General features: G+C 44.8%; 1 protein-coding gene and 1 long non-coding RNA gene across 4 annotated transcripts in view; one reads left to right on the forward strand and one right to left on the reverse strand.

The window, feature by feature from the left end:
- Nucleotides 1-98: 98 nt before the first annotated feature.
- On the forward strand, nt 99-24,367 carry LOC105235647. Of its 3 annotated transcripts, none has more exons than XR_004625035.1 (6): nt 99-828; nt 14,568-14,648; nt 15,724-16,043; nt 16,169-16,259; nt 20,105-20,331; nt 23,022-24,366. It is a non-coding gene; the product is annotated as an uncharacterized LOC105235647 (long non-coding RNA). The 3 variants fall into 3 exon arrangements; XR_004625036.1 differs by lacking the exon at nt 99-828 and adding an exon at nt 13,564-13,678 and having other exon boundaries at nt 23,022-24,367; XR_854001.3 differs by lacking the exon at nt 99-828 and having other exon boundaries at nt 14,383-14,648.
- Nucleotides 13,564-24,368, reverse strand: part of VIT (vitrin) — a 99,274-nt gene continuing 88,469 nt past the window's right edge. The window contains exons 12-15 of the mRNA XM_019794762.2: nt 23,095-23,198; nt 20,058-20,284; nt 17,023-17,536; nt 13,564-13,746 (exon numbers count right to left, since the gene is read on the reverse strand). Of these exons, the coding sequence (XP_019650321.1) occupies nt 13,568-13,746; nt 17,023-17,536; nt 20,058-20,284; nt 23,095-23,198 (1,024 nt within the window). The 3' untranslated portion in view covers nt 13,564-13,567. The remainder of the gene's footprint in view (nt 13,747-17,022; nt 17,537-20,057; nt 20,285-23,094; nt 23,199-24,368) is intronic.

Genomic DNA, 24,368 nt, shown 5'->3' on the forward strand with positions numbered 1-24,368 from the left:
ATGAGGAGGAGAAAATTAAGGTGGATCAAGAATTTGCTCAGAATCCCGTCTGAAGATTTCTGCATCAGTAACTGAGGAGGTTTGTTACTTGGCTTCTCTGTTTCCCTTCCCTTACCTGGAAAAACAGGACACCAATTCTTTTTTCCCCCCTCTTCTCAAGTCTTGTTGTTTTACCCAGACTTCCCTTTTTTGTGTGTCACTTGGAGGAGTAGTTTGGTTCCCGATACTATACTCAGTAGACAGTTTCCACCAATTTAAACAATCTTTCTAGGTACAAGCATGTAAAACAAATGTCAAAGAATCATTAGGAATGGGTCATGGATATTAGCCACCTTGCCTCTCTTATTCCCAGTGTGTTTGGTCATTATGACTGGACTAACTTGTCTGCAATGTGCAGACAAACAAAGTGCAGCCCTGCCAATTTACCTTTTGCTTCTGTATCAGCAAGGAATGGAATTAGCTTTTAAGTTTGAGAAAGCTGAACAAATAATGACCTAAAAAATGGAAGTTCAGTGTAAGGGAGTTGTTGGCATTGGTCCAACTGTTCAAAATGTCAAGAAGAACCCAGGTTCTTTTCATTCCTCTTCTGCCCTTCTTAGAGGATTGGATTTTCATCTATTTTTTGGTTTCAAGATGGCTGCCACAATACCAGTCATGTTATCCAAGTTCAAGGCAAAGAAGAAGGTGGAAAATGGGAAGGGTAGTACTAATTAGGACTTTTCTTCTTTTGGCAGCAAAGGAAATCTGCCCAGTGGCCCTCCAACAGATTTCTCCACGTACCTAACTGGCCGCAACATTGCCTCCCTACATTTAATGGATGTTGCGAAAGTGAGTATCTCACTTTTCAGCTTCTATAGTAGGAGATGGCAGTGAGAAGTCAATTTCAAATGGCTTTTGGGTTAAACAACAAATGTTCTCTTTTACAAATGCCCCCATTAGACAGGAATCTCTTTAATCACTCATTTCTATTTTGCATTTTCCCTCATTTCTTCTCTCTCACCCTGATTATAAAAGGTAATATATGTGATTTGTAGACACTGAGTCCTGGTATCCCAACTCTTGCAAACAGTGTCTCAAATCACCTTCAAATGAGACATTCACTTTTTCTATATGATATCCCAATCATTCTAGTCTTGTTTGTTCATTCCCTGTTTTGAATTCACTGACTCTCTGAAGAGTGATCAAACAAACCCTCCTAAGTAGGCTTCCTTTCACACAAATCCTGAGAACCCTGTTGTCTTAGATATAGCCTTGGGTTTGTCCCTAGAGTTAAGTTTTCTACAGTTGATGCATGACTCTTCTTGCATTCTTTTTACCCCAAGAGTGTTATCTTTTATACCTTAGAAGAAGTTGGTTTATTTTTCTAAAGATGCTAAATAAAGACCTTAAGAAATGTCATAAAAAATAAACATCCTTAGGCATAAATTCTTTGGCCCAACCAGTACCAAAAGAAACCCCTAAATTTCAACCTTCCTATACAAAAAGTGTAGGCCTCCTTTGCTCTTTAAAGTGAAAAGACCAAATTATGCTTATGGCCAAGTGAAGTAACAGACCAGATTTAACTTCCTCCTTTAAACAACGGGGGGGTGGGGTGGGGGGGTGGAAACACAGTAGTTTTCAGATGTTGGACAACAGCCAGCACAAGGCAATAATTTCTGAGGGAGAGGAAAACAAATTGTGGCCCTTGCTTACTGCCTAGGGAGTGTCCATGACTTGAGGGGCAACCCAGTAGAGCCTAGAGGTCTCTGTGAATTGAAGAGACAGAGTTGGGAGTTTGGTGAGTCCAAGATAGCTAGAGTTTGCAGGACAGATACTACAGGAAAGCTCTGGAGATCTGAACGGGGTCTTCCCCAAGTCTTCAGCTAAGTATTGATAAGTATAAGCATATGAGGAATCTATCAGGCTGAGGAAAGAGTTACCTAATAGATGGGCAGAACAATCCTCTGATGTTACACAGGGTTGGGAATAGTTCATGTTTCCACCAGGCACAGTGGAATATACTATAAAGTTTGAGGCATTAGGTAGAGGACTCCGAAAGGTATTATTGCCTCATCACTGTGTAAAAATTCAGGTTGCTTTGGCTCTGTCTTAAAGTTTAAAAGTAAGACATGAAAAACTCAAACACACACACACACACACACACACATACAAGAATATATAGTTCCCAAAAAGGTAAAATTCATACTGTTTGGAGTCCAATTACTTGGTATGCAAAGAAGCAGGAGAAAACATCCCCAAATAATGAGAAAATACAATAAATTGAAAATTACCCAGAATTAACATAATCCATAGAATTAGTGTTGCAAGATTCTTAAACTATTTGTGAAACAGTATAATATAAATTATAGATGTATACCATTGAATCTAAAGCAACCACTTAAATTATAGCTTATATATATAATATATATATTATATATATATACACAAAGATTTATTTACTGTAGAGAGGGGGAGGGGCAGAGGGAGATGGAGAGAGAGTCTTAAGCAGACTCCACGCTGAGTGCAGAGCCTGACACAGGGCTTGATCTCATCACCCTGAGATCATGATCTGAGCCGAAACCAAGAGTTGGACACTTAATTGCACCACTCAGGTTCCCCCCAAAAAACTATAGCTAATAAGCCAAAAAAGGAGACAGAATAATAATAATAAATAAAATAATAATAATAAATAATAATAAAATATTCAATTAATCCAAAAGAAGACAGGAAAAGGGGAACAAACAACAAGTATGACAAATAGAAAACAAATACCAAGGTGCTAGATTACTAAATAATTATGTAATCACATTAAATGTAAATGGTGTAATACCATAATTAAAAGGAAAGATTGACAAATTATATACAAATAATGAGACCTTGCCTACATAAAATGCTGCATACAAGAAATCCACTTTAAACATAGACTCAAATAGGTTAAAAGTAAAAGGACTGAAAAAGATGCCATACCAAAGGAAAGCCTCAGTGACTATGTTAACATCAGACAAAATAGATTTCAGAGAACAGGGTTAAAAAGGTTTATTTCATAATGATTAAGAGGTTAATTTGTCAAGAGAACATAACAATCCTAAAGGTGTATGCACCTAATAACAGAGCTTCAAAATAAGTGGAGCAAAGACTGATAGAATGAAGGGAGAAATAGACAAATCTACAATTATAGTTGGAGATTTCAATACTCCTCTCAATAACTGAGAGAAGAAGTAGACAGAAAGGCAATCAGGATATGGAAGACTTGGCTAACACTACCAACCTAATTGACATTTATAGAACATTCTACCCAACAACAGCAGAAAACAGTTTTTCTTTTTCATGTGCCAAGAACATTTACCAAGATAGACCATATTCTGAGCCATAAAACAAGTCTCAATAAATTGAAAAGGGTCCAAATCATACAAAGTATGTTCACTGACCACAGTAAAATTAAGTTAGAAACCAATTAAAAAAAGGTATCTGGAAATTCCCCAAATATTTGGAAACTAAATAACAACTTCTTAATGACCAAGGGGTCAAAGGAACATTTAAAAAGTATTTTGCCTGGTGAGGATGTGGAACAAGAAGTCTCATTCACTGATGGTGGGAATGCAAATGGTACCACTACTTTGAGAGACAGTTTGGCAGTTTCTTACAAAACTAGATCTGCTCTTAGCATTCAGTCCAGCGTAATGCTCCTTGGTATTTACCCAACTAAGTTGAAAGGTTATAACCACAGAAAAACATGCATATAGCAGCCTTATTCATAATTGCCAAAACTTAGAAACAACTGAGATGTCCTTTGGTAGGTGAAGGGATAGATAAATGGTGGTATATCCAGAAAATGGAATATTATTTAGCACTAAAAAGAAATGAATTTGTCAAGCCATGAGAAGACATGGTAGAAATGTAAATGCATATTACCAAGTGGAAGGTATGATTTCAATTATATGACATTCTGGAAACTCTGGAGATAGTAAAAAGATCAGTGGTTTTCAGGGACTTGGGAGAGGAGGGATGAATGGGCAGACCTCAGAGAATTTTTAGGACACTGAAACTATTTGTATAATACTATAATGGTGGATACCTGTCATTATACATTTGTGCAAACCCATAGAATGTATAACACCAAGAGTGAACTCTAATGTAAACTGAGAGCTTTGGGTAATAATGATGTGTCAATGTAGGCTTATCTATTATATGTACCATCTGGCTAGGAGATCTTGATAGTGGGGGAGGCTGTGTATATGTGTGTGGGGGGTGGGCTGGACAGGGAGTATATAAGAAATTTCTGTACTTTCTGGTCAATTTTATTGTGAGCCTAAAACTGCTCTAAAAAGTAAAGTCTATTAAAAATATTGGGAAAAAATATTTTGAGCTGGATGAAAACAAAAACACAACATACCAAAATTTGTGGGAGGTGACTAAAGAGTACTAAGAGGGAAATTTATAGCACTAAACTATATGAGAAAAGAAGAAAGCTTTCAATTCAATGACTTCAGCTTTCACATTACAGAACTAGATAAGAGAAAAATCCAAAGTCAGCTGAACAAAGGGAATGAAAAAGATAAAAGCAGAAAACAGGAAAACAAACAAGAAAGTCAATGAAAACATAAGCTGTATATTTTAGAAGATGAATAAAATGAAGTCTATTCTGGTAGGTTCTGCAGACAAGCTCCTGTCCACATAGATGGAGGAGGGGACTTGCAATGCCTTCTCACACCCAGGTAAAATGACAAAAGAAGTCTCTGGGTAATGAGAAATACCCACTACCATCCTCTTTGCAGGTGGTGATCTGCTTCCAAAATTAAGTAAGATCTGTGTTCTTCAGTGAGGGGAAAATACAGGATTTTTTCTTTCATTCCAGAAACTTGTTCTTACCTGTGCTTTGAGAAGTTTCTATATATACTTGCAAGCTTGAAAACAGTATTTCTTTAAATAATTCTATATTTCTGACTTCACATTTTAGACATCCTTCTTTCATCCTCATTCTTATTCAGAATTTATAAATTTGAGCTTTCTTCACAGCTTCACTTTATTTCGTTCCATGGCTTTTTAGCTTATTGGCTTTCTGTTTCCTTCTACAGGTAGCAAACCTTAATAATTGTTGTTTTTCCCAAAATATTGGTGCATTATTTTTTTACCTTTGCTTAAATTATGTTGTATTTACTTTTTTTTTTTTTTTAAAGATTTTATTTATTCTACAGAGATAGCCAGCGAGAGAGGGAACACAAGCAGGGGGAGTGGGAGAGGAAGAAGCAGGCTCATAGCGGAGGAGCCTGACGTGGGGCTCGATCCCGCAACGCCGGGATCACACCCTGAGCCGAAGGCAGACACTTAACCGCTGAGCCACCCAGGCGCCCCTATGTTGTATTTACTTAAGTGATTTTTTTTTTTCCTGAGACAGACTTGGGTTTAAACTTGCCATTTATCTGCTATGTGACCCTGGGACAAGGGAGTCTCTGAGTCTTTACTTTCCCCTCTAAAGAAAATGGTGCCTCCCATCTATTATCCCAGTTAAGTCCCTTAAAGATAGTGCCAGGCATATAGAAACCCCTCAGGAAGGCCAGCTTCTCAGCTCTCTTTCTCCTCATCTCCATCCCAGCAAACCTAGGGCAGCTGCTAACAGTGCCTAGCCTGCTGCGGGAAACTTCTCCGTGGAGAATTCTGGGCCTGGGAACCAAAGGCAACACATTACAAAGACCTCTTGGATTAAAAACATTCATAACCTGAATCTTTCCAGGTGATTTATTTAGAAACCTCCTTAGAAAAGGAGTCAAACTAAAAACTAATTTTCTCCATTCCTAATTTTTCCCAGAAAATGAAGAGATTTATTTTAAAGAATTTATAGGCAATGCCATATTTAGGAGGAAAAGCTAAGAAAGCTCTCTTTGAATTCTCTAGGTGTGCTTTTCAGGATGCAGCTTTGCTCTTCAAACTATAGAGATGAGTAGATCCCAACTGGGAGAGCTGACCCTGCCCCATCCCTATGTCGTGGTCCATGTCACTGATTTTAGTGTCTCTCTATTTAAGGGCCTGTGGCCCCAGAGTCTCTCTTCATATATTTCTTTAAGGCAGTCATTACTACTGGTGCAAAACCTATGCACCCTCTTAGCCCAGGCTTTCAGGGTGCCAATCCAGTGTGGTGAAGGCAGTGTGATTGCAAACATTCATAGATCTGAAGAGAGAATTCTTTGTTCTGCCCTTTACTCTTTAGTAAGAAAGAGTTCCTCAAACTGGCAGATCATTTGTAGCTGGGACAGGTGGCTGGGGTAGGCCTTGACATTGTTGTGGGTGTGCAGGATCAGGGGTGACCAGAAACCTCCTGGGAGTGATGTTGTGGTAGGAAGGGCTTTGGAGGGCATCTGGAAAACACAGCAGCTAAGTGGCTAGTAGTCCCCACGTAATAGGAATTACTGCCGTGGCTGGGTGGGCTTGCTACCCGGTAATAGGTTTGACAGGTATGGACACAACAGACCCTATTGGATTAGGACAGCTGACACATAGGCCCTCGTGTCCCACAGGACATCAAAATGAAAGGAGCTAGATGGCAGGCAACATGGGAGGCAGGACACCAATTCCAGAGGGCAGTGGATTCTCTTCATGAGCTGTGGTTAAACCCCAAGGAGGGGCCAGGTGGAAAATAAATCCTGTGGCATGACATGGTGAATATAAACCCATTAGCACACTTGGTGCCACGTTGGCACTTTGTCACTGATGTCTGTGATTGGCTTTACTCTTGTTGCCAGGATTTCCCTAGGCCGCCTCAGCCTGTGGAAAGGAAGGCAATCATATGAACTGTAACTAATTACTCAGTGCTATTGGCTTAGCCTCACTGGCATACTGCAGGACCAAACGTGTTTGGGGTCTTGAGGTATGCCTCAGAACTGCTCAATGAACATGCCTGTGGTCCAGCCAGGACCCTCTTGGCCGCTGCCCATGTGGGCATCCCTCCCTTCCCCCTGAGGCTGCCATGGCTCCACCGACATTTTGTGTCCAGGATCAGAACAACTCCCAGATGAAAAGGTTGATTTTTCACTTCGGGAGAATGCCACCTCTTTGCAGAGGGAAACAGGCCTGTGGGTGTTCCAGGCCTTGCATTTAGGTCAGAGGAGCTGGAAAGGTTCCCCATGGTTTCCACACGATGGTTGTCTCCTGGTTCAATGAGGGTATTCTCTTAGGAGAAAACCAAATTGCACTGCCACTTTGCCCTTTAGAAATTTCTGTCTGCTCATTTATTTTGCTTGGTGTGTATCTTAGACAGTCATTACCACAGTGGTTTGTAGCCTTCGACTTGTCCCCTTTCCCTCTTTGGCTTTAAAATGCCACACAACCCCCCTTTTGAGGTTGGAAAGAAACTCCCTTTCACCGGGATTTCAAGGAGAACTTGTAGAGTATTAGGTTAATTGAAAAAATCGATATCGTAATATCAGGATACGGGTTTACGGATGTCTTGGGGATGTCAGACTAACAATTAAATTGATTTTGGGTCTTGTTTTGGTGTTCGCACAGTTTCCATGGCTTCCAGACCTTTCCCCATTTCTGTGCCCTGGACAGTCATGTAAAGGCTCTTTGTTGAAAACCCAGATTCAAATTTGCCATTAACCTGAATACACCCTGCTCACCTCAACCAAGTGTGAAACTAGAGGAGTCACAGAAGGAAGCTATTCAGCTGGAATTGTACTTTTCATAAGAAAGTCTCAGCTGCCAAGCTGAGTATAGCATTTGCTTACTTGGGCAGCTTAGTGCCTGTGGGCCCAGTTTGTGTAAGAGTGACGGCAGGGATAAAGCTAAGCTCAGTATTTTTCAATTATAGGACAAGAAAGAAAGAAAGAAAAGAGAGAGAGAGAGAGAGAAAGAAAGAAGAAAGAAAGAAAGAAAGAAAGAAAGAAAGAAAGAAAGAAAGAAAGAAAGAAAAAGAGAAAGAAAAGGAAGGAAGGAAGGAAAAGAAAGAAAGAAGAAAAGAGAGAAAGAAAGAAAAGGAAAGAAAGAGGGAGGAAGGAAGGAGAAAGAAAGAAAGAAAGAAAGAAAGAAAGAAAGAAAGAAAGAAAGAAAGAAAGAAAGAAAGAGAAAGAAAAAGAGAAAGAAAAAAAGAAAAGAGAATGAAAGGGGGGAGGGAGGGAGGAAAGGAAGGAAAGAAAGAGGAAGGCAGGCAGGCAGGCATGCATGCATTGTGGTCTTTCAAGCTTATTTGTTTTTTATGTGGATGGTTATTTAAATAGTAAATTTCCCCTCAGTCAGGCCTTTGTACTAAAAACAGAAGTGGATCCCAGCAGCAGCGCTGGAAGACTTTTATTCAGCCTGAAGCTGGTTCTCCCCACACAGGAACTTGTGTGCATGCAGTCACTAGCATTCAAGACAACTGGAGGATTCAAGGAACTTTGAGAGGTTATTAACGGCAAGGTGGTCAGATAGAACAATGTGAGTGCTTGTCCCCTGCCAGCCACAGCAGTGTGGTTGCCTGGGTGGCCCTGCGGCCCACAGGAGGCTGCTGCAGGGGTTCAGTCCTTAATGGGCAGAAGTTTTACTCTGCTCTCTGCAGGGTTGTTTGACACTTTCCAGTTGAAGGTCGTTCTGGAGAGGGTAGAATGAGAGGGCTGCCTGGTTCTTCTGTCCTGTTCCTGTCCCTCCTCCCCTTTCTGAGGCTCTGCTGTCTCCCTGACCCTGGGGTTCGTGAGTTACTCGTTTCCTTCCAAAATCTCCCCCTTTGCTTGAGCTGCTGTGAATGGAGTTTCTGTTACTTGCTAGGGAGAGGGCTTGAACCAATGTAGCCTCCCATGGCCTGGCCCCTCCCTCTCTCCCCAGCTTCGTTTCCTGACACCTCACATTTCATGCTGTCACTGTGTCATGCCTCCTCACCTTTGCTCCTGTCATTCCCTCTGCTGGGACATCTCCATCTTTCTCTGTCTGGCTGAAACAGACATACCCAACTCAGAACCCCCTCCCCCCTGCCAAGTGTGCCTGTCACCTCTCCTATCAGTCAGATGTTAGCTGCTTATCTGTGTGTCTCCCATGCTAGCCTCTAAGCTCTTTGGACAGGGACCAGGTCTTATCCCTCTCTGTACCCCAGTGCCTCTTACCATGCCTGGCACATAATAGGTGTTTGTTGAAAGAAAACATGTTTGTTGAAAGAGACTCAGGAAGGTAAACTTCTGCAGAAGTGAGAGCAGAAGGTGACGAACAGAGTTACCCTGTGGGTAGATACCCAGAGGATTCTGGTCCTAGAAAAAGAGTGCTCATAACATATTGTAGTGAACCTCAGAAAGGGCATGCTAAAGAGGGGTGCAGCGTGGATGGAATTAGATCCTTTTTGTCTCTTGCCATCATACCCTGTTTCTTCCCGAAATATCTCTGCCTTCCATTCTGCCAGTGCCATTGTATTAGGGGTTGGCACTGTTGGGTGACTTAGATTTAAAGTTCTCAGCAGGGAGTCTGCTTCTTCCTCTCTCTCTACCTCTCCCCCCAGCTCGTGCTCTCTCACTCACTCTCTAAAATAAATAAAGTCTTTAAAAAAAAAGTGAGGGCAAGATGGCTGTCCAGAGAATCGCGGGGAGTGATGGGGGAAGTGCAGTGTGCCTTAGACGTTTAACAGACTCTTCACTTTGTACATTTAATAGATCCTGAGAGTACACTTTGCAGAATTATACATATACTTTAAATTGTCAAGCTTACTAGAGAGCCTTCTGTGCAGCCACCATTAACAAGAGGCAAAGTGGTTAAGTATATAGACCCTGGAGTCAGGTTGTCTGGGTTTAATTCCCAGATCTGCCTCTACCAGCTCTGTGACCTTGGGCAAGTTACTGGACACCTCCATGCCTTGGTTGCATGATCTGTAAAATGAGAACAATAGTACCTCTCTCAGCAAGTCAGAGGGATAAGATAAGTGAGTTCATACAGGAGAAGCCCTCAGAATAGTGCCCCGTGTGCAGCACACACTCACTCACTGTCAGGCACTAGGATGACTTTATTTCTCATGAGGTTGTTTGCAGTCACCAGCCATGCAATTAGTACTTGATCCCATGATCATAATTATATGACTTTAGTTGTTTGTTTGGTGTTGTTTCCCACTGGACCGCAAATTCCTCAAAGGCATTAGTTGAATAAATGTCTCTTTCCAAACTAATTGAATTCATGCTTTCAAACATATTTCCTATTTACTACGTTTTTGTGTTGGTAATCTAAAGGGAGAACATTTCTTAGGATTGTAAAGGGGAAATAAGATTATTAGTCGGAAACTCCTCCATGAGGCTGGAAAATCCTTGCACACAGAAGCATTGTCTTCTGTACAAACCCATGCCAGCCCCTTGAGACTGTTGCTGGAAAACTTGCTTCATGGGGTTTTGTCCTGTTCAAAAGGGTTTAAAGAGCCCGGAGAAATAAAAAATATCTGAACCCTCAACCTTGTCCATTTGGCTGGACATTTTTAGCAGAGCCTTGTTACAAAACTTTTAGCAAAGAAACTTCTTTTCAAAGGGCTCTACCTCCTGAGAGGTGGGAAAATAAAGTTGAGTGGCGTTCAGACATCATATGCCCCCAGAGAAGCTGGCCCAATGCTCCCTGTCTGCTTGTTTTGGTTGCCTTGGAGGAGAAAGGGCACAGAGGAGCTTTTCTGCTGAGACCATGAATAAAAGTTAGAGTTGCCTTAGGAGATTGGCTCTGAGTCTGCAGGACCCAGAGAGCTCCGCAAAGGCTGGACCATAGCCCACAGAGGACAGACCCAGGTGTGTGTGTATATAACACAGGGATGGAGGTGGGGGTGGGGGTTCTGACCCCCAGGAAGGCAGTCAAATGAGTCAACTGGAGACAGAGATCCGAATTGTAATTCTGTCCCTTTATATCTGCATGACCTTCCACGGGCCTGGTTTTCCTTTTTTGCCATTGGATGATTTGACATGGATTGTCTCTAAAGTTGTTTCTAGTGTTCAGATTCTGGCTCCGCCCCAGCAGTGCTGGGCAGTTTGGGTTGAGCAAGGTGGCGTTTATATCCAAGCTTCCCACGTCGCCCATCACCACCAGGACCCTTATCTCCAAACTGCTCTGTGCAACCCTGACCTGAGCCCCACTCCCACACCAGCCTTCCCACTGCACGGTGGGGCACTCCTCTCCAGAGCCAGCAAGCTCCCAGAAGCTTCAGCCCTTTCTTGCCCCCCCACCCCCACTCATCTGCAACCTCCAAGGGGAGGCTGTTGATTTTCAGCCCTTAATTTTCAGGCCTAGGATGGGAAAGGCCTGCTCCTTGCCCCCTTTGCCTTTCTAATCTCCCTCCTTCCTTCTGCACAGTCCCCAGCTCCCTCGAAGATCTGACCTCAGCCCTTCATCCTTATCACTGCTGTCTTCTCCCAGCTGGATCACCTCTCATTCACTGAAGATGGTGAAGCTAGGCTCACTTCTGCTCTCTCCATTCCTATTCCCATTGTCATCTTTGGTGACTTGAATGTCCACACAGAAATTCCAACGACATCACAGCCTCCGGGTGCCTCGACTGCCTCACCTCTGATGCTCCTTTCCTCCACACACATACATTCAAATATTTGCTGACAACAGGTAGACAATTGGCCCATTTAGAGAGGTTTCATTTATTTTTAAAACTATGATACCTATAACTAGAGTGACCATATAATTTATTTTCCAAACGGGGACAATTTTGTGAATGAAAGAGGACACCGAAGTAATTAAGATTATATTACTTTTGGAAATATCTACTCATTGATGACAAATTGGCTTTTGTTTTAAGGCCCCTTACTTTTTGAATATAAGATAATTACATTCAAAGGCTATTTTCCAAAATAAATTTTCCTTCAAACAATTAAAAACTGATATGTGTACATTGAAGAGACATTGAAAAAAACTCTTTTGTACTGATTGTATATTCGAAAACATAGGCAGAATAATTTCCCCTTGTACTCATTTAAGTTCTTTAGTTTCTTAGCTGAATCTCTCACTAATAGTGTGTGTCACTGGTATCTTTATGAAGAATTTCTTTTTTGAAAATAGTTTTTGTATTTTGAGGTTTTTGCACAAATCTGCAGTTGCTTTTATTTTTTTATTTATTTTTTTTTTTAAAGATTTTTTTTTATTTATTCGACAGAGATAGAGACAGCCAGCGAGAGAGGGAACACAAGCAGGGGGAGTGGGAGAGGAAGAAGCAGGCTCATAGCGGAAGAGCCTGATGTGGGGCTCGATCCCATAATGCCGGGATCACGCCCTGGGCCGAAGGCAGACGCTTAACCGCTGTGCCACCCAGGCGCCCCTGCAGTTGCTTTTAAAGTAAAATTTATGGTTAATGAATTTGAGATTGTTGACGCTTTTAATTGGTTCAATATTTTTAGTTGATAATACACTCTCCAGGTCCTGAGAAATTTGGTAAGTGTGAGGCAAATTCTGCTAAATGGATGATACCTTCCAATTGTTTTTGTAGGTATTTTGTCCCAAGTATTGGCACAGGTGTTATCTTTTTGCCTCCATTCATAGCAGCATCCTTTAACACACACTTTTAGAAAACATGATTTGTCCAGTAAGTCATCTTTATTAATGATTCTTTTGAACACTCCCCATCACACACAGATTTCATATCCTAATAGATGAATCCTTGGCAGAAGCTGGAAGTAGAAAGTGGAGCTCAACTAAACCCCCTCCTGGCTTATTTTAATGCACTATTAATGATAACATCTGGTTAACAAATGACAAACGCAGTGCAATGCTCAAACTGGGTGGGACCCAGGACAGCAGGCATAAACAGGGGCTCTCCTATCACACGGACCACTCAGAAGGAGCCCCGTGGTTCTCCATCCACGCAGCACAGCAATATTGCCAGAGGACTCTTCAAACATGCCACTGCCCAGGCTCCAGCCTCTCACACCCAGGTTCCATAGCTACGGGAATGGGGCCTGCAAACCAGCATCATTGTCTCCCAAGAGATTCTAGACCAGATCACCTTGGTCCTCCAGGGCTGCTCCTCAACTGCTCCTAAAGCTACGGGATGTAGGTACACAGTGATTCAGATAATCGAGAGGAAGGAGGTAAATCAGGAATGGCTCTGCTGCTGGCACGTTTTCTCTGCACCCCCATGGTTGTGTTGTTACTATGGGCCAGGACTGAGTGCATAGCAGGTGCTCTGGGGAGCGGGAAGAGCAGAGGGTGGTCCTGCCACAAACCCTGTGAACTCTCTCCACGACACAGTCAGAATGTTGTCCTCGAAACATTTAATTAAGCAACTCCTACATTGTCATCATAAAAATGAAATTTGTTGAGAGTTACAGAGTCCTGATTAGGAAAAAAATGGGAAAAAAAACCTCAGAAAAACTCTAGTTAAGCCTGTCATAAGTTCTGCACTCTATTCTGAACATTTATTTTGAAAATAATCGTCAAAATGTAAATCCCCAGCACCCTCAAAATGATGTCTCGTTTTGCCTCGTTCTGTAAACCTATGATCATCTTTCTCCCTCCAAGTTTTGAAGTATGCGAAACTGCGCTGGCAAAGAATAGTAACAGCACGTCCGGGCGCCAAGCCCCGTGTGCCCTGCTGCCCCATAAAGCGCTGGAGGCTGTCCCAGAGCCAGTTGGGAAAGCAGCATCGGCTAGTGCTTTACCTGCTCGGACCTCAGTTCCGGGGCTGTGAGTTGAACTCTGTGCAAATATTCCGGATGACCTTGGGGACAAATTTGTACAGGTTGTCAAACTCATCTACAAAGAAGGAGTGGTCGCTGGCCGGGTGAGTGGCGATGACTTCCAGCTCGTCCTGTGCAGCCCATGCAACACCTATCGCGTAGGTGGTCACTCCTGCGGGGACAAAGTTTAGATGAAGCCAGCGTGCCCACGCAGAGGTGCTGCGAATGAACCCTTGCCTTTCTGCTGCTCTGTTGGCGCTTGTGTTGGAATGCACACAAATTCAAAATGAGAATGTTCCCCAAAGCATAAACATCTGCTCTACACTGACAGTAACAAAACTGATACGGTTGCTATCTCACAGGAGTTTATAATCTTTGGGAGGAAAAAAACCCAGACAAAATGGAGTAAATAAATTAAGATGTTCATGTCCAGGGGCAGTAGAAGGGATGATATTTGGGGACAAGTGAAAGTTGATGCCATGCAGATGACATCACATGGTACATGCCTGCTCTCCCTGTGTGTAGAGCCAAACAAAATCTCAGAGAGTTTTATATTTTTATTTTTAAAATATTTTATTTTTTTAAAGGACTCTCCACACCCAATGTGGGGCTCAAGCTCCCAACCCTGAGATTAAGAGTCTCATGCTCCACTGACTGAGCCCGCCAGACGCCCCTCAGTTTTATTTTATTATTACTTTTTAAAAGACTTATTTATTTTGGGGGGGCTGAAGGAGAAGGAGAGAGAAACTCTAAGCAGACTCCGCGCTGAGCACGGAGCCTAGTGTGGGGCTCCATCTCATGACCCGGAGATCATCACCTGAGCTGAGACCAAGAGTCAGATGCTTAACCGACGGCACGACCCAGGCACCCCTCCCCTCAGTTTTAAATGCATCAAAAGTCAGCTCAAGATCTTCTTAACTAAAACAGTAGACTCGAATTACTTTAGGCTTGAAGGTGACTTTACAAGCCATAAAATGCAATCTCCTTTTCCAGCGTAGAAAGCCTTGCAGAAGGACCCGGAGAGATGGTGACCCAGCATCTGCTCCGTCACTGACGTGAAGAAAGGTTTTCAAGGTAAGGGACTGACCAACAGTGTTGAACGCTGCAGCGAGGTCTCATGAGATTAAAACAAAAAAGTGCTCCTTGGATTTAGAAAAAACCAAGACACTGGTAGCTTGGTGAGAACGGTTTCAAAGAAACCAAATGAATTGCTGTGAGTTGCGATTGAAAAAGAAATGAAGATGTGGGCACAGCACAGAGAGCTAACCCTTTCTGGAAGTTTGGCTGTAAAGACAAGGAGGTAGGTGGGAAGTGAAGCAGGATGTGATGTCAGTGAGTTTGTGTTTGCTTTTTAGGGAGGGATCCGAGCATGTCTAGATGCAAATGGGAAAGAGTGCTGGGGGATCAAAGGTGTAGGACTGTAGGGGGGAGCAAGAGGCCCCAGGGAGGGGAGGACGGACTCAGAGACTCGGCGTCTGTTCTCAGTGTGGAAACCGGGAGACTGTCTGGTAGATGGTTCTTGATTGGGGTTGGGGGCACCTGGTCAGCGGGGGCTTGACCTTACTTTACAAAAGCCTGTTCCCATGCCACCTTGAGGCTGGCAGAGTGGGGTCAGCTATATGGCCGTGAAACAGAGGGAAGAGCTGGGGTGTGGCCTTCCTGCCCAGCCACCCATGGTAGCCCATGTCACCATCTCCAGCATCTTCCCAGTGCCCTGTTCTGCTTGGAGAGCCATCCACATGGTACTGGCCCCAAACTGCTTTTCAACTGTGGCTCATTAAGCTGCATTTAAGCTACCAGTCCCTTCTCTTACCTCTCCAGTGTCTTTTCTCTGCATATTGTCTACATTGTTGCCCGTGAACACCAGCATTGGGCTTAAACACGCTGCCAAGCCGCAGTGGGAACAGATTTGCTGCAGAACGTGGCTTAGATTGACTAAGCCCTCGTTTTTGCACCAAGATTGAAAGGCTGCCCCCCAATAAAGACAACATAAACAGTATTCAAAATTTGGCTTTTCAGATCCTCGAGTCCACCCTCATAGAGAACCTTCTACTGGCAATTCTGAAGGATGGTCAGCCAGCCCTGCTGTAGACACTCCTAGGGACACAATGCTCATTGTCTCCATGTAATTTGCATCTATTTGTCCTAGTTCTTTAAAGCTTCCCAGAACATCTCCCTCAGTCTTCACTTCTCCTGATGAGGAGGACATGGATACCCTTTGGGTGAGGCCAATGGAAGTCCACTTAGAAAAACAAGTCAGAGTGGAGCTGAACATGAGCTGGAGACAGATGTTTGGACACAGCAGGAGAGCCCTGGGCTTGTAGTCCAAAGCTGGCCCACCTGGCTCTGCCCACTCACTTTGGAACTTTGAGTAGGTTGCTGCTGAGCTTCAACCATCTTCATTCTGCTGACATGAGCCCAAGGGATGCTGGGACTGCTGGCGCACAGGCCATCCACCATCTTGCCATTGTGAGTACACCCCACAGGCTCTACAAGGGTAAATCACTGCTTGAACCTGTCTGCTTGCTTTGGTTTGCAGAAGGCAGAGCTGCTGGTCCATTAAGGCTTGTTTGTTTTTATCCCTCCTTGTTTAGGGAAGGATTCAAAGCAGCTTTAAAGAATACTGAAAATCCTGCAAACTAACAAATTAAATGCAGGTGCAGAAGAGAACCACCCTGGCCTCAAGTGAGTCTTGTACACTAGCACTTATCTATGGGTCTTTGGTGTTCACGGACAACTTGGTTTACTTTTATTATCATTACTATTATTGCTATCCCTTGGGGATTTTCTTCAGGTTGTTTGTATTTTCATGATATTTTATGGTACTTTTGAAAACGGTAATTAAACATTGATTCTGTGGGAAAAGGCATTAAATGTGAGTTTCTAAACATTTACAAAAATATTTTGCTCATTTTTCATGGATTTAAACTTTCTGTTGCTCTGTTACAAATTTTTATTTGGAAATATCTCTTTAAATATTTTGGAAGAAAATTTCTCTGAGGCTTCCTCTAAACCCCTGACATCTGGCTAGCAGTTGCTTACCAAAAAAATAGTACTTTTCTTTTAAAACCCTAGTTTTCTTCAAATTTCTAACACAATTTGGTGGTCTTCAGTGGAGATAGCAATAATGAGTCAAATTCCTTTTTAGTGAGTTACCCCTGCGTGTGTAAAGCCTCAGAGTGTCGGATGTCAAGGAGAGGGTTGATGTCCCCAGGCATCGATAGCTCTGGGTTTGCCATGACACGGTGGAAACTACCTTAGGGCTTCCTGCCTTTATCCTTCTTCGCTACTCAGAGAGGCTGGTCGTGTTTAACAACACCCCTAATATGTTCCCCATGGTTTTGAGCATTTTATTAAGTGGTAGAGAAAACCAGCGCCTAAAAAGACAGCCCCTTCCCTGTCCCGCTGGCCCACCATGCCCCAGAGATGCTTGGCAAGACCGGCTTACCCTTGTGATGGGCAACCATGGCCGGTATTCGGACGTCATCATAGGACCTCCCATCCGTGATGAGGATCATTAACTTCCTCTTGTTGGGCTTGGACTTCTTGAAGAGCTGTTCCAGGGCATAGTTGATGGCAGCCCCTGTGCTGGTCCCACCACTCCAGTAGCCCACCCTCTTGATGGCGTTGAGGATGTCGGATTTGGTGTGGTAATCGTCAAATCCAAACTCCAGCCGCTGCTCGTAGGTGTACTGCACCGCCCCGACTCGCGTGTCTGTTTCCGAAATCTCAAACTCCTTGCTGATGTTGGCCACGAACTGGAGAACCGTGCGGAAGTTGCCGGTCCCCACGCTGCTGGAGCCGTCGATGACGAAGCCGATGTCGGCTGAGTTCCAGCAGGTCTTGCTGCAGGCCAGGCGGTCGGTGTCACAGACGCGCTTCAGCAGCGGCTGCACGGTCTTGCGGAGGCTGAACCAGCTCTGCACGTTGAGCGAGTAGAAGCCGTTCGTTCTGCACACAGCCTGGAAGACAGAGGGGAGGGGTACTCGCCAGCTCGGAGGCCGAGTTCTCCAGGCGGTCACCATGACCCCGACCGCCAGGGCAAGTGAAGAAAGAAGCAGACAGACTTTTGCGTTCTGCACTCGTCTTCCTACAGCTCTTTTTCTACCTCAGTCCACCTGGTCAGGTGCTCACTGGGGTCACCCCTGGACTCACTCCTGCTCCCTCAGCTGGGGTCTCTGCTTTAGGGAAGAGCCATCGGTGGAGCAAATCCTTAGAGAGAGAGGTGAATCACTGATTTCAGCTTCATATGTATGCCTCTGTGGGCCCCTCGGTTCATTTGTACTGGCAGCCGCCATAAGATTGGCACTGGTGGGCACCAACGTATGAGAGGATTAAAGAAAGCTGTTCTGATCGGGGAAACAAGACGCATGAGAAATAGCTACAGGAATGTTTCCAGAGCAGTCCTGCACCCAGCAACGAGGGGTCCCACCATACGTCAGGAGTCACACTAGATGTTCTTGGAGAGATCCTCTCATAACCCCCCACCCTAACCCTACAAGGTAGATATAACGCCCCTTCATGAAGGGACAAGCTGAGGGTCAGCTGTGAAGGGACATCCCTGAGTCCCCGAGACTGGAACACAAATCTCTCTGCCTTCAAAATCCAAGCTCTGTCCTCCAGACAATCCTGCCTCCAGACAAATGAATATTTATTGACTTGTGCCCAAGTTTGTTCCAGAAAAAACTTAAGGCAGTTGCAAATAAACATGGAGCAACCTGGCCTGTGTGCTCCTGGAAGGGACTAGGCTAATGTTCCTAAAGTGAAGTGTTTTCTCCTTGCCTCTGTCTCTCCAGGGGTCACAGGGAGAGTTACAGACCTCGTGACTACACATGAAGTTGGAGAATCGACAATTTATTTTAAAACAAGAAGTGACTTTAAAATGTCCTAGGAAATATTTTTAATTGGTTTGCAGAAACCTTTAGGGTTTAAAAATCTTTCCATAGCCTAGGTGGTGTTTGAGATGAGTGACCCGGCTGAGCTGAGTTGTAGCCAATGGACAGAGTGGAGGGAGTCCCACCAGGCATTGGCTGAGGTCACGGGGGGAGAGGGCGGTGATGCTGGGCTGGGCAGGAGACAGCAGCTGGACTGCTGAGGTGGGTCAGGACATGCCTCAGAAGGCCTCAAGAGTAATGGGGGACAATGAAGGGTTTGGAGCAGGGACCCCCATAGGACTGGAAGAGCTCATCATAAACATGAGTGGGCTTCACTATGACATCTACACCGAACTGGGGAGCCCCAAGAGGGAGACAGACCAGAGGTAGAGTGCTAGCCTGACCTAGGGAGGTGGCATTGGGAGCTGACAAGGCATCCTGGGATGACTCTGGACCTCTGGGACAGCTGTGTGGCCCCTCGTGTGAAGTCTAGAGGAGGAACGAATTTGGTGGGAAAGATGATGCACTTAGCTTTTTACATGTCAGATTTAGTTCTTTGGGACATCGTGTGGAGAAAAGCCAATAGGCTGGAACAGATGGCTACAGAGCTCAGGAGAGACCAGGGATGGGGACAGGATGAGGGTGTCTGCTGGTGATGAGTGAGGGTGGGAGCTGTGGCCTGGGAGGGACTCCAGGGGAAAAAAAGCCCAGTGAGAGAGGAGGAGAGGCCAAGAACTGAGTCCGGGGAAGTCTACCTTTAGGGTACAAGATGGGAAAGAGGAGAGAGTAAATGAGATGAGAGCCACACTGTGTCCTGGAAGTCAAGGGAGATGCGAATTTCAAGGATGATCAAGTCGTCTGCAGCTTGGTATGGTGCTGGAGGTTGAGCCCTATCAGATCTGGAAACACAGACTGTTAAAGCTGGAAGGGCCTCAAGGACAAGTCAGGACAAGCATTCCCTTTCTTCTCTTCCTCCCTCCCTTCCTTTCTTTTCCAAGCTGGGGCCTTTTCTTGGGAGGCAGGTTTATGTGGAGTCCCACCGTGTAACACATACAAAAGGTGAGCAGCTCTGCTAGGGTGGGTACAGGGGCCTGGGTCCCCATCTGTCCTGTCCCTATCTGCTGCTAGCCCTCTCTACAGAACCCAGGAGCAGGGCTTGAAAACTATCCCCTGACCTGATCCAAAGCCTTTTCTTGTTTATCAGGTTGTTTAATTTGCAGCGTGTGAGTGTGTGTGTGTGTGTGCATGCACACGTGGGAAAGCAAGTATATGTGTGCCTGTGTGCATGCTCATGTGAAGCCCTGCTGGGCTGCCTGGTGGAGGTCGCCTGGGGCTGTAGGTGGAGCCTGGGGAGCCTCTATCTGGGACCTCAGGGACACTGCTCTCCCGAGGTGCTGTTGCTGGTCTCAGTTCATCAGGTCAGTGTGGGGTCTTGCTCTGAGAGGGTAAATCCAGGTTCCAGACTTACTAGCCCCTCACTGGAGGCTTCCCTGCCTAGAAGTAAGCTCTATGCCAGTTTGAAGGCATGAGAACAGTCTCAATGGCCGTCACAGCTGTGCAGAGTGCCGCGGATGCTGACGCCGGGTGGGTCCCTGGGGCAGTTCCATACCTTATTCGAGAAGTTGGGCTCTGTCACGTACTGTTTCTCATTTTCAGTGGCACCTTCGACGGTGATGAAGAAAATGTTGATTCCTGACTCTCTTGCCAACCTCGAAGCCTCCTCCACCTTGTCCGTGGGCCAGCCATCCACAATCACCACGGCCACGTTGGGAGCACCGCCTCTGTTCCCATTCGCTTTGGAAAAGAAGTTCTTGGTCACGTAGGAGATGGCCCGACCTGGAAGAAACAGAGAACCCATACTTGGAGTGACTGTGATCACATGGGTAGGAAATACAGGCAAGATCCCAGTAGCTTCCAGAGGGCCAGAAAAACCCTCTGTGCCCTCCCTTTGTGTGTTTGTTTCTCTTTTTCCTTTTTTTTTTATATAACCACATTAACTATTTTGAGGTGTATAGTTCAATAGTCTTATGCACATTCAAAATGTTGTATAACCAACACCACTATCGGTTTCCCTACCGTATTTTCACTTCAAGCCTTTCACTTCTAATTCTCTATTATTAAATAAAAAGGTCTTAGGGACCAGCACACAGATGAGAAAGACTTCCATGGCAATAAGAGGGTCCCTTCTTTGCCTGGATGCTGGAAGTGCACAAAGTTCTTTATGGGAGCGTGGGGTAGGAAGGGTTGGCCTGGAGGGACAGGAGCTTCTTGGCCTCCTGCAGCTGGAAGTTGGCCAGCTGGGTGCTCCAGGACCTGCGGGGTGTGGAAGGCTGTATTCCAGGGGCAGTGGTGTCTTCTGTCACCACGTGAGGGGCACGGGTCCGGCTGGCCAGGGAAGCACAGTACTCACTGAGAACTGAGGGACTATGCTCCAGCCCTGGCTGTGTGGACCCAGGCAGGTCACTCCAGATTTCCATTTCAGCTGAAAGCCACAGTTGGGAGGTGTAACAGCCGCTCAACGTGACTTTCCAAAGCACTTGTTTCACATCGTCTAGGACCTCAGGAATTTTTCAGTCAAGGAAGGTAACCAACTGTTCCAGTTTCCTGGGCCTCTACACCAGTTTAAGTACTGAAACCCCATATGCTCCTGGGTAAATTGGGATGACCAGGTCACTGTAGAGTTAGCATAATTGCCTATAATAAGGCAGGTCTCTTAACCCGGGCTCTGTGGACCCTTGTGGGGCATCGGGGTGGGGAGGCGGTGTATCCACGAATCCCCTGAAATTATACACAATATTTTGTGTATGTAGGTATTTAGGTAGAAGGGTAGCTTTCAGGAGATTCTCAAAGGGGTCCTCAATCTAAATAAAATCAGTCTAAAGTCTTAAGACTTTAGGATCAATGTCATTACACTCAATGCTTTCTGGTTTTGGCCACGATCCTGGCTCCACTGACTAGTGTGATCTTACCTGTTAAATGAAAGGATCAAATATTTACATGTGTTGGAGCTGGAGAAATGTCTTGAAGACCCCATATGATCTGGCTGTAGAGAGCACAGCTGCTAAGGGGAGACAGCTGCTGAGAACTGCCTTCACAGTCAACGGATAATGTCCCTGAAGGCCCAAGACACCCAGCAGTCCCCTCTGGCTGCATATTAGATGCCTGTAAACAGAGAATATCCTTGGCCTCATCCAATGAGTGTGAATGGAGCAGGCAAGGCCTGGTTCAGGGGCTGACTGCTATAGCAGAAGTTTCTTGATTGTGGTGGCTTCCTGGCTGAGTTAGATTTCCGAAGAGGCTGTGCTGGCAGAATTGAGAATGTGATTTCCTAATCCTGGAAGAGACAGCAGCTCCTTGGAGGTCTGGGTTCTGCAGGAAGCTATCAGAAGTCATCTCTCAAAGTTCAGCCTCGAGCTCCTTCCTTCTGCCTTTTGATTATTCTCAAAACCATTTAGTACCTAGGAATAAATCCCTTTCTGCTTAAACTAGCTGAAATGAATCCTGTTCTCTGAACCCAAACCCTGATCAGTACAGGACAAAGACAGAATATGTAATCCCCTGAAAAAGGTATATCATTTTATTAAGTCACCACTCTAATCCCACCAAAAATATAGGGTGTCTTCTGAAGTTTCAGTTTTATTCCATGACACATTACTGGGATGTCATTGATCTAAGTATTCAATAGGAAACAAATCAGAAATCAACTCTATCATGTTTGCAATGAGGTGGTATTGATTTGGGGTCCTGGATAACAGTGACTTGGCCAATGTTTGATTAGCATTTTTCAAAGGCTCTTCATTTGCCAGGTACTACTATACTGGTCTACAGAGATGTACCCTGTGGTGGGGAGGGAAATAATCAGATTTACAGTGACTTCAAAGATGTTCCTTCAAAGACGGTTCTGTGTGTGCTCCGTGGCAAGCCACTGTGGCTCACTTCTCCATTTCTTTGGATGTTGATGATACAAAGAGGTTCCCTGAGAAGTAGACAGCCCTCCCAGTGTCCCCAAAGCCAGACTACCATTTATGAACTGGTATTATTGGCATAGACTCACTGGCAGCTTTTGAACTTGGTTAGTGTGAAACTGTTTCCCAATGCCCGGTTAGCTCCTGATGAACTGATAAAATGGTTTCTGGACCTGCCCCGCTGAGGGCTAGACTTGGACTTCTGGTAAACCTGCCACTCCACCTCCTAGCCTTGACCAAGGCTCAGACATATCAGGAGACTCAGCTTGAAACAAAGAACCTGTCTCTCTCTGTACAGTCATCATTATAACAGGAGCTCACTGGAAGAAGATCCCCAGGGAGCGCTGTGGAGCTTTCTGAGTGGAATTGGTTATAACATTTAATGTTAAATAGTGATGACCTGTCAGCCAATCAGGAAATAGTTATAATAGCAGTCCTGCTTGTCCCAAAGAAAGTTGCCAACCTGAAGAACCAGGCATGCTGGAACTCTCCAGAATATGTGTGATAATGATTCTTGCCCCTAAATTCATGATGATACTTTAGAAAAAATACAGATATTATGAGTCATTTCTTGATAGATTATTCTTTTTTTCCCTCCGCCTATATAGGATGTTAGGAGACAATTACACGGAGGGAGAACCATGGAAGCAAAATAGAATGACCTGAATTCGGATTGCATACCTGCGTTTGAAAGCCCTCCTCTCTGGGTGATTTTGTCGATGGCAGTCTTCAGATCCCGGGAATTCATGTGAGTCCTGAGGCTAAATTGGGCAGCAGGGTTGTCTCTGAAGAGTGAGAATGAGAAATAAAAATTAGCTGGAAAGTTACTATCTTTGGAGGAAAGCAGAAATCAGAGTCGATTCTTTTATATACAAATAGAAAGGAAGCATCTTCAAAGCCTGAAGCTGTGTTTTATAAAATCCCCATTATGGACAGAAGGAATGGTAAGCTGGGAGGGCTGGGGTCCTCCTCAGTGTGTGTAGAGAAAATGGTCTGTTCCAGGACTCAGGGTTCTAGTTTTGGCTGTGCTGCTTCCTTGCTGTGTGACCTTGGGAGGTCACTTAACTTCTCTGGGCTTCAGTTTCCTCATCTAGGTAAAAGGAAAGATCACAATATTGCTAAAAAAACAGGACAATTGTCAAGTGGGATTTTGCAAATGTCAGGGTGTCCCCAGGCTGCCCCAGACCCTCCTCTCCAGGGAGAAAATCGCAGCCAATAGCCACTCCCCAGGTTACCCCTACACTGGAATTGCATCTTAACTGTGGTATCTAGGAGAAGACATCCTTTCATGTTTTCATTTTATGGTTCCTGTGACTGGGTGAGAATATTCAAATCTTACCCAGAAGGTTGACATCTGTTAACCAAAAGGTCAGCTGGAGAGAAGTGGAGTAAATTAAGTAGAGAAACAGAATGAGAATCCTTCTCTAGAGAGGAGTCCCTGCAGGTAAGCTGGGCAGATAGGCATGGAAGCAGCTGAGCAAGGGTGTGGGCGTGTTTCATGACCAGGTGGGAAGGGGGCCAGGAGGGAGGGGGCTCCGTCAGGCCCTTGATGAAGTGGGGATGCATAGTAAAAGCACATCTCACAAAGCACCGACACTCAGCCATGGGCAAGGCTTCAAGTGAGTGTGACCCCCAAGGTCCAACGGGACCCCACACTCCAGAAGAGCCTGCACTTGGTTCCCTGCTCCATGCTGCCATCTTGAAATCCTTAATTTTTGAAAATAGGGCTCTGCAAATTATGTAGCAGGTCATACCTGCAGGTGACTGAGCCTTCAAGGGGAGGGAAAAGCCTTTTTTTTTAAAAAGTAGACTCCACACCCAGTGTGGAGCCCAATGTGGGGCTTGAACTCAAGACCCTGAGACCAAGATCTGAGCTGAGATTGAGAGTTGGCTGCTTCACTGATTGAGCCACCCAGGTGCCCCCGAACTTTTTTTTTTTTTTTTTTTTTTTGAGA

Source organism: Ailuropoda melanoleuca, chromosome 4 (genome assembly GCF_002007445.2).
Source record: "Ailuropoda melanoleuca isolate Jingjing chromosome 4, ASM200744v2, whole genome shotgun sequence".
NCBI lineage: Eukaryota > Metazoa > Chordata > Mammalia > Carnivora > Ursidae > Ailuropoda > Ailuropoda melanoleuca.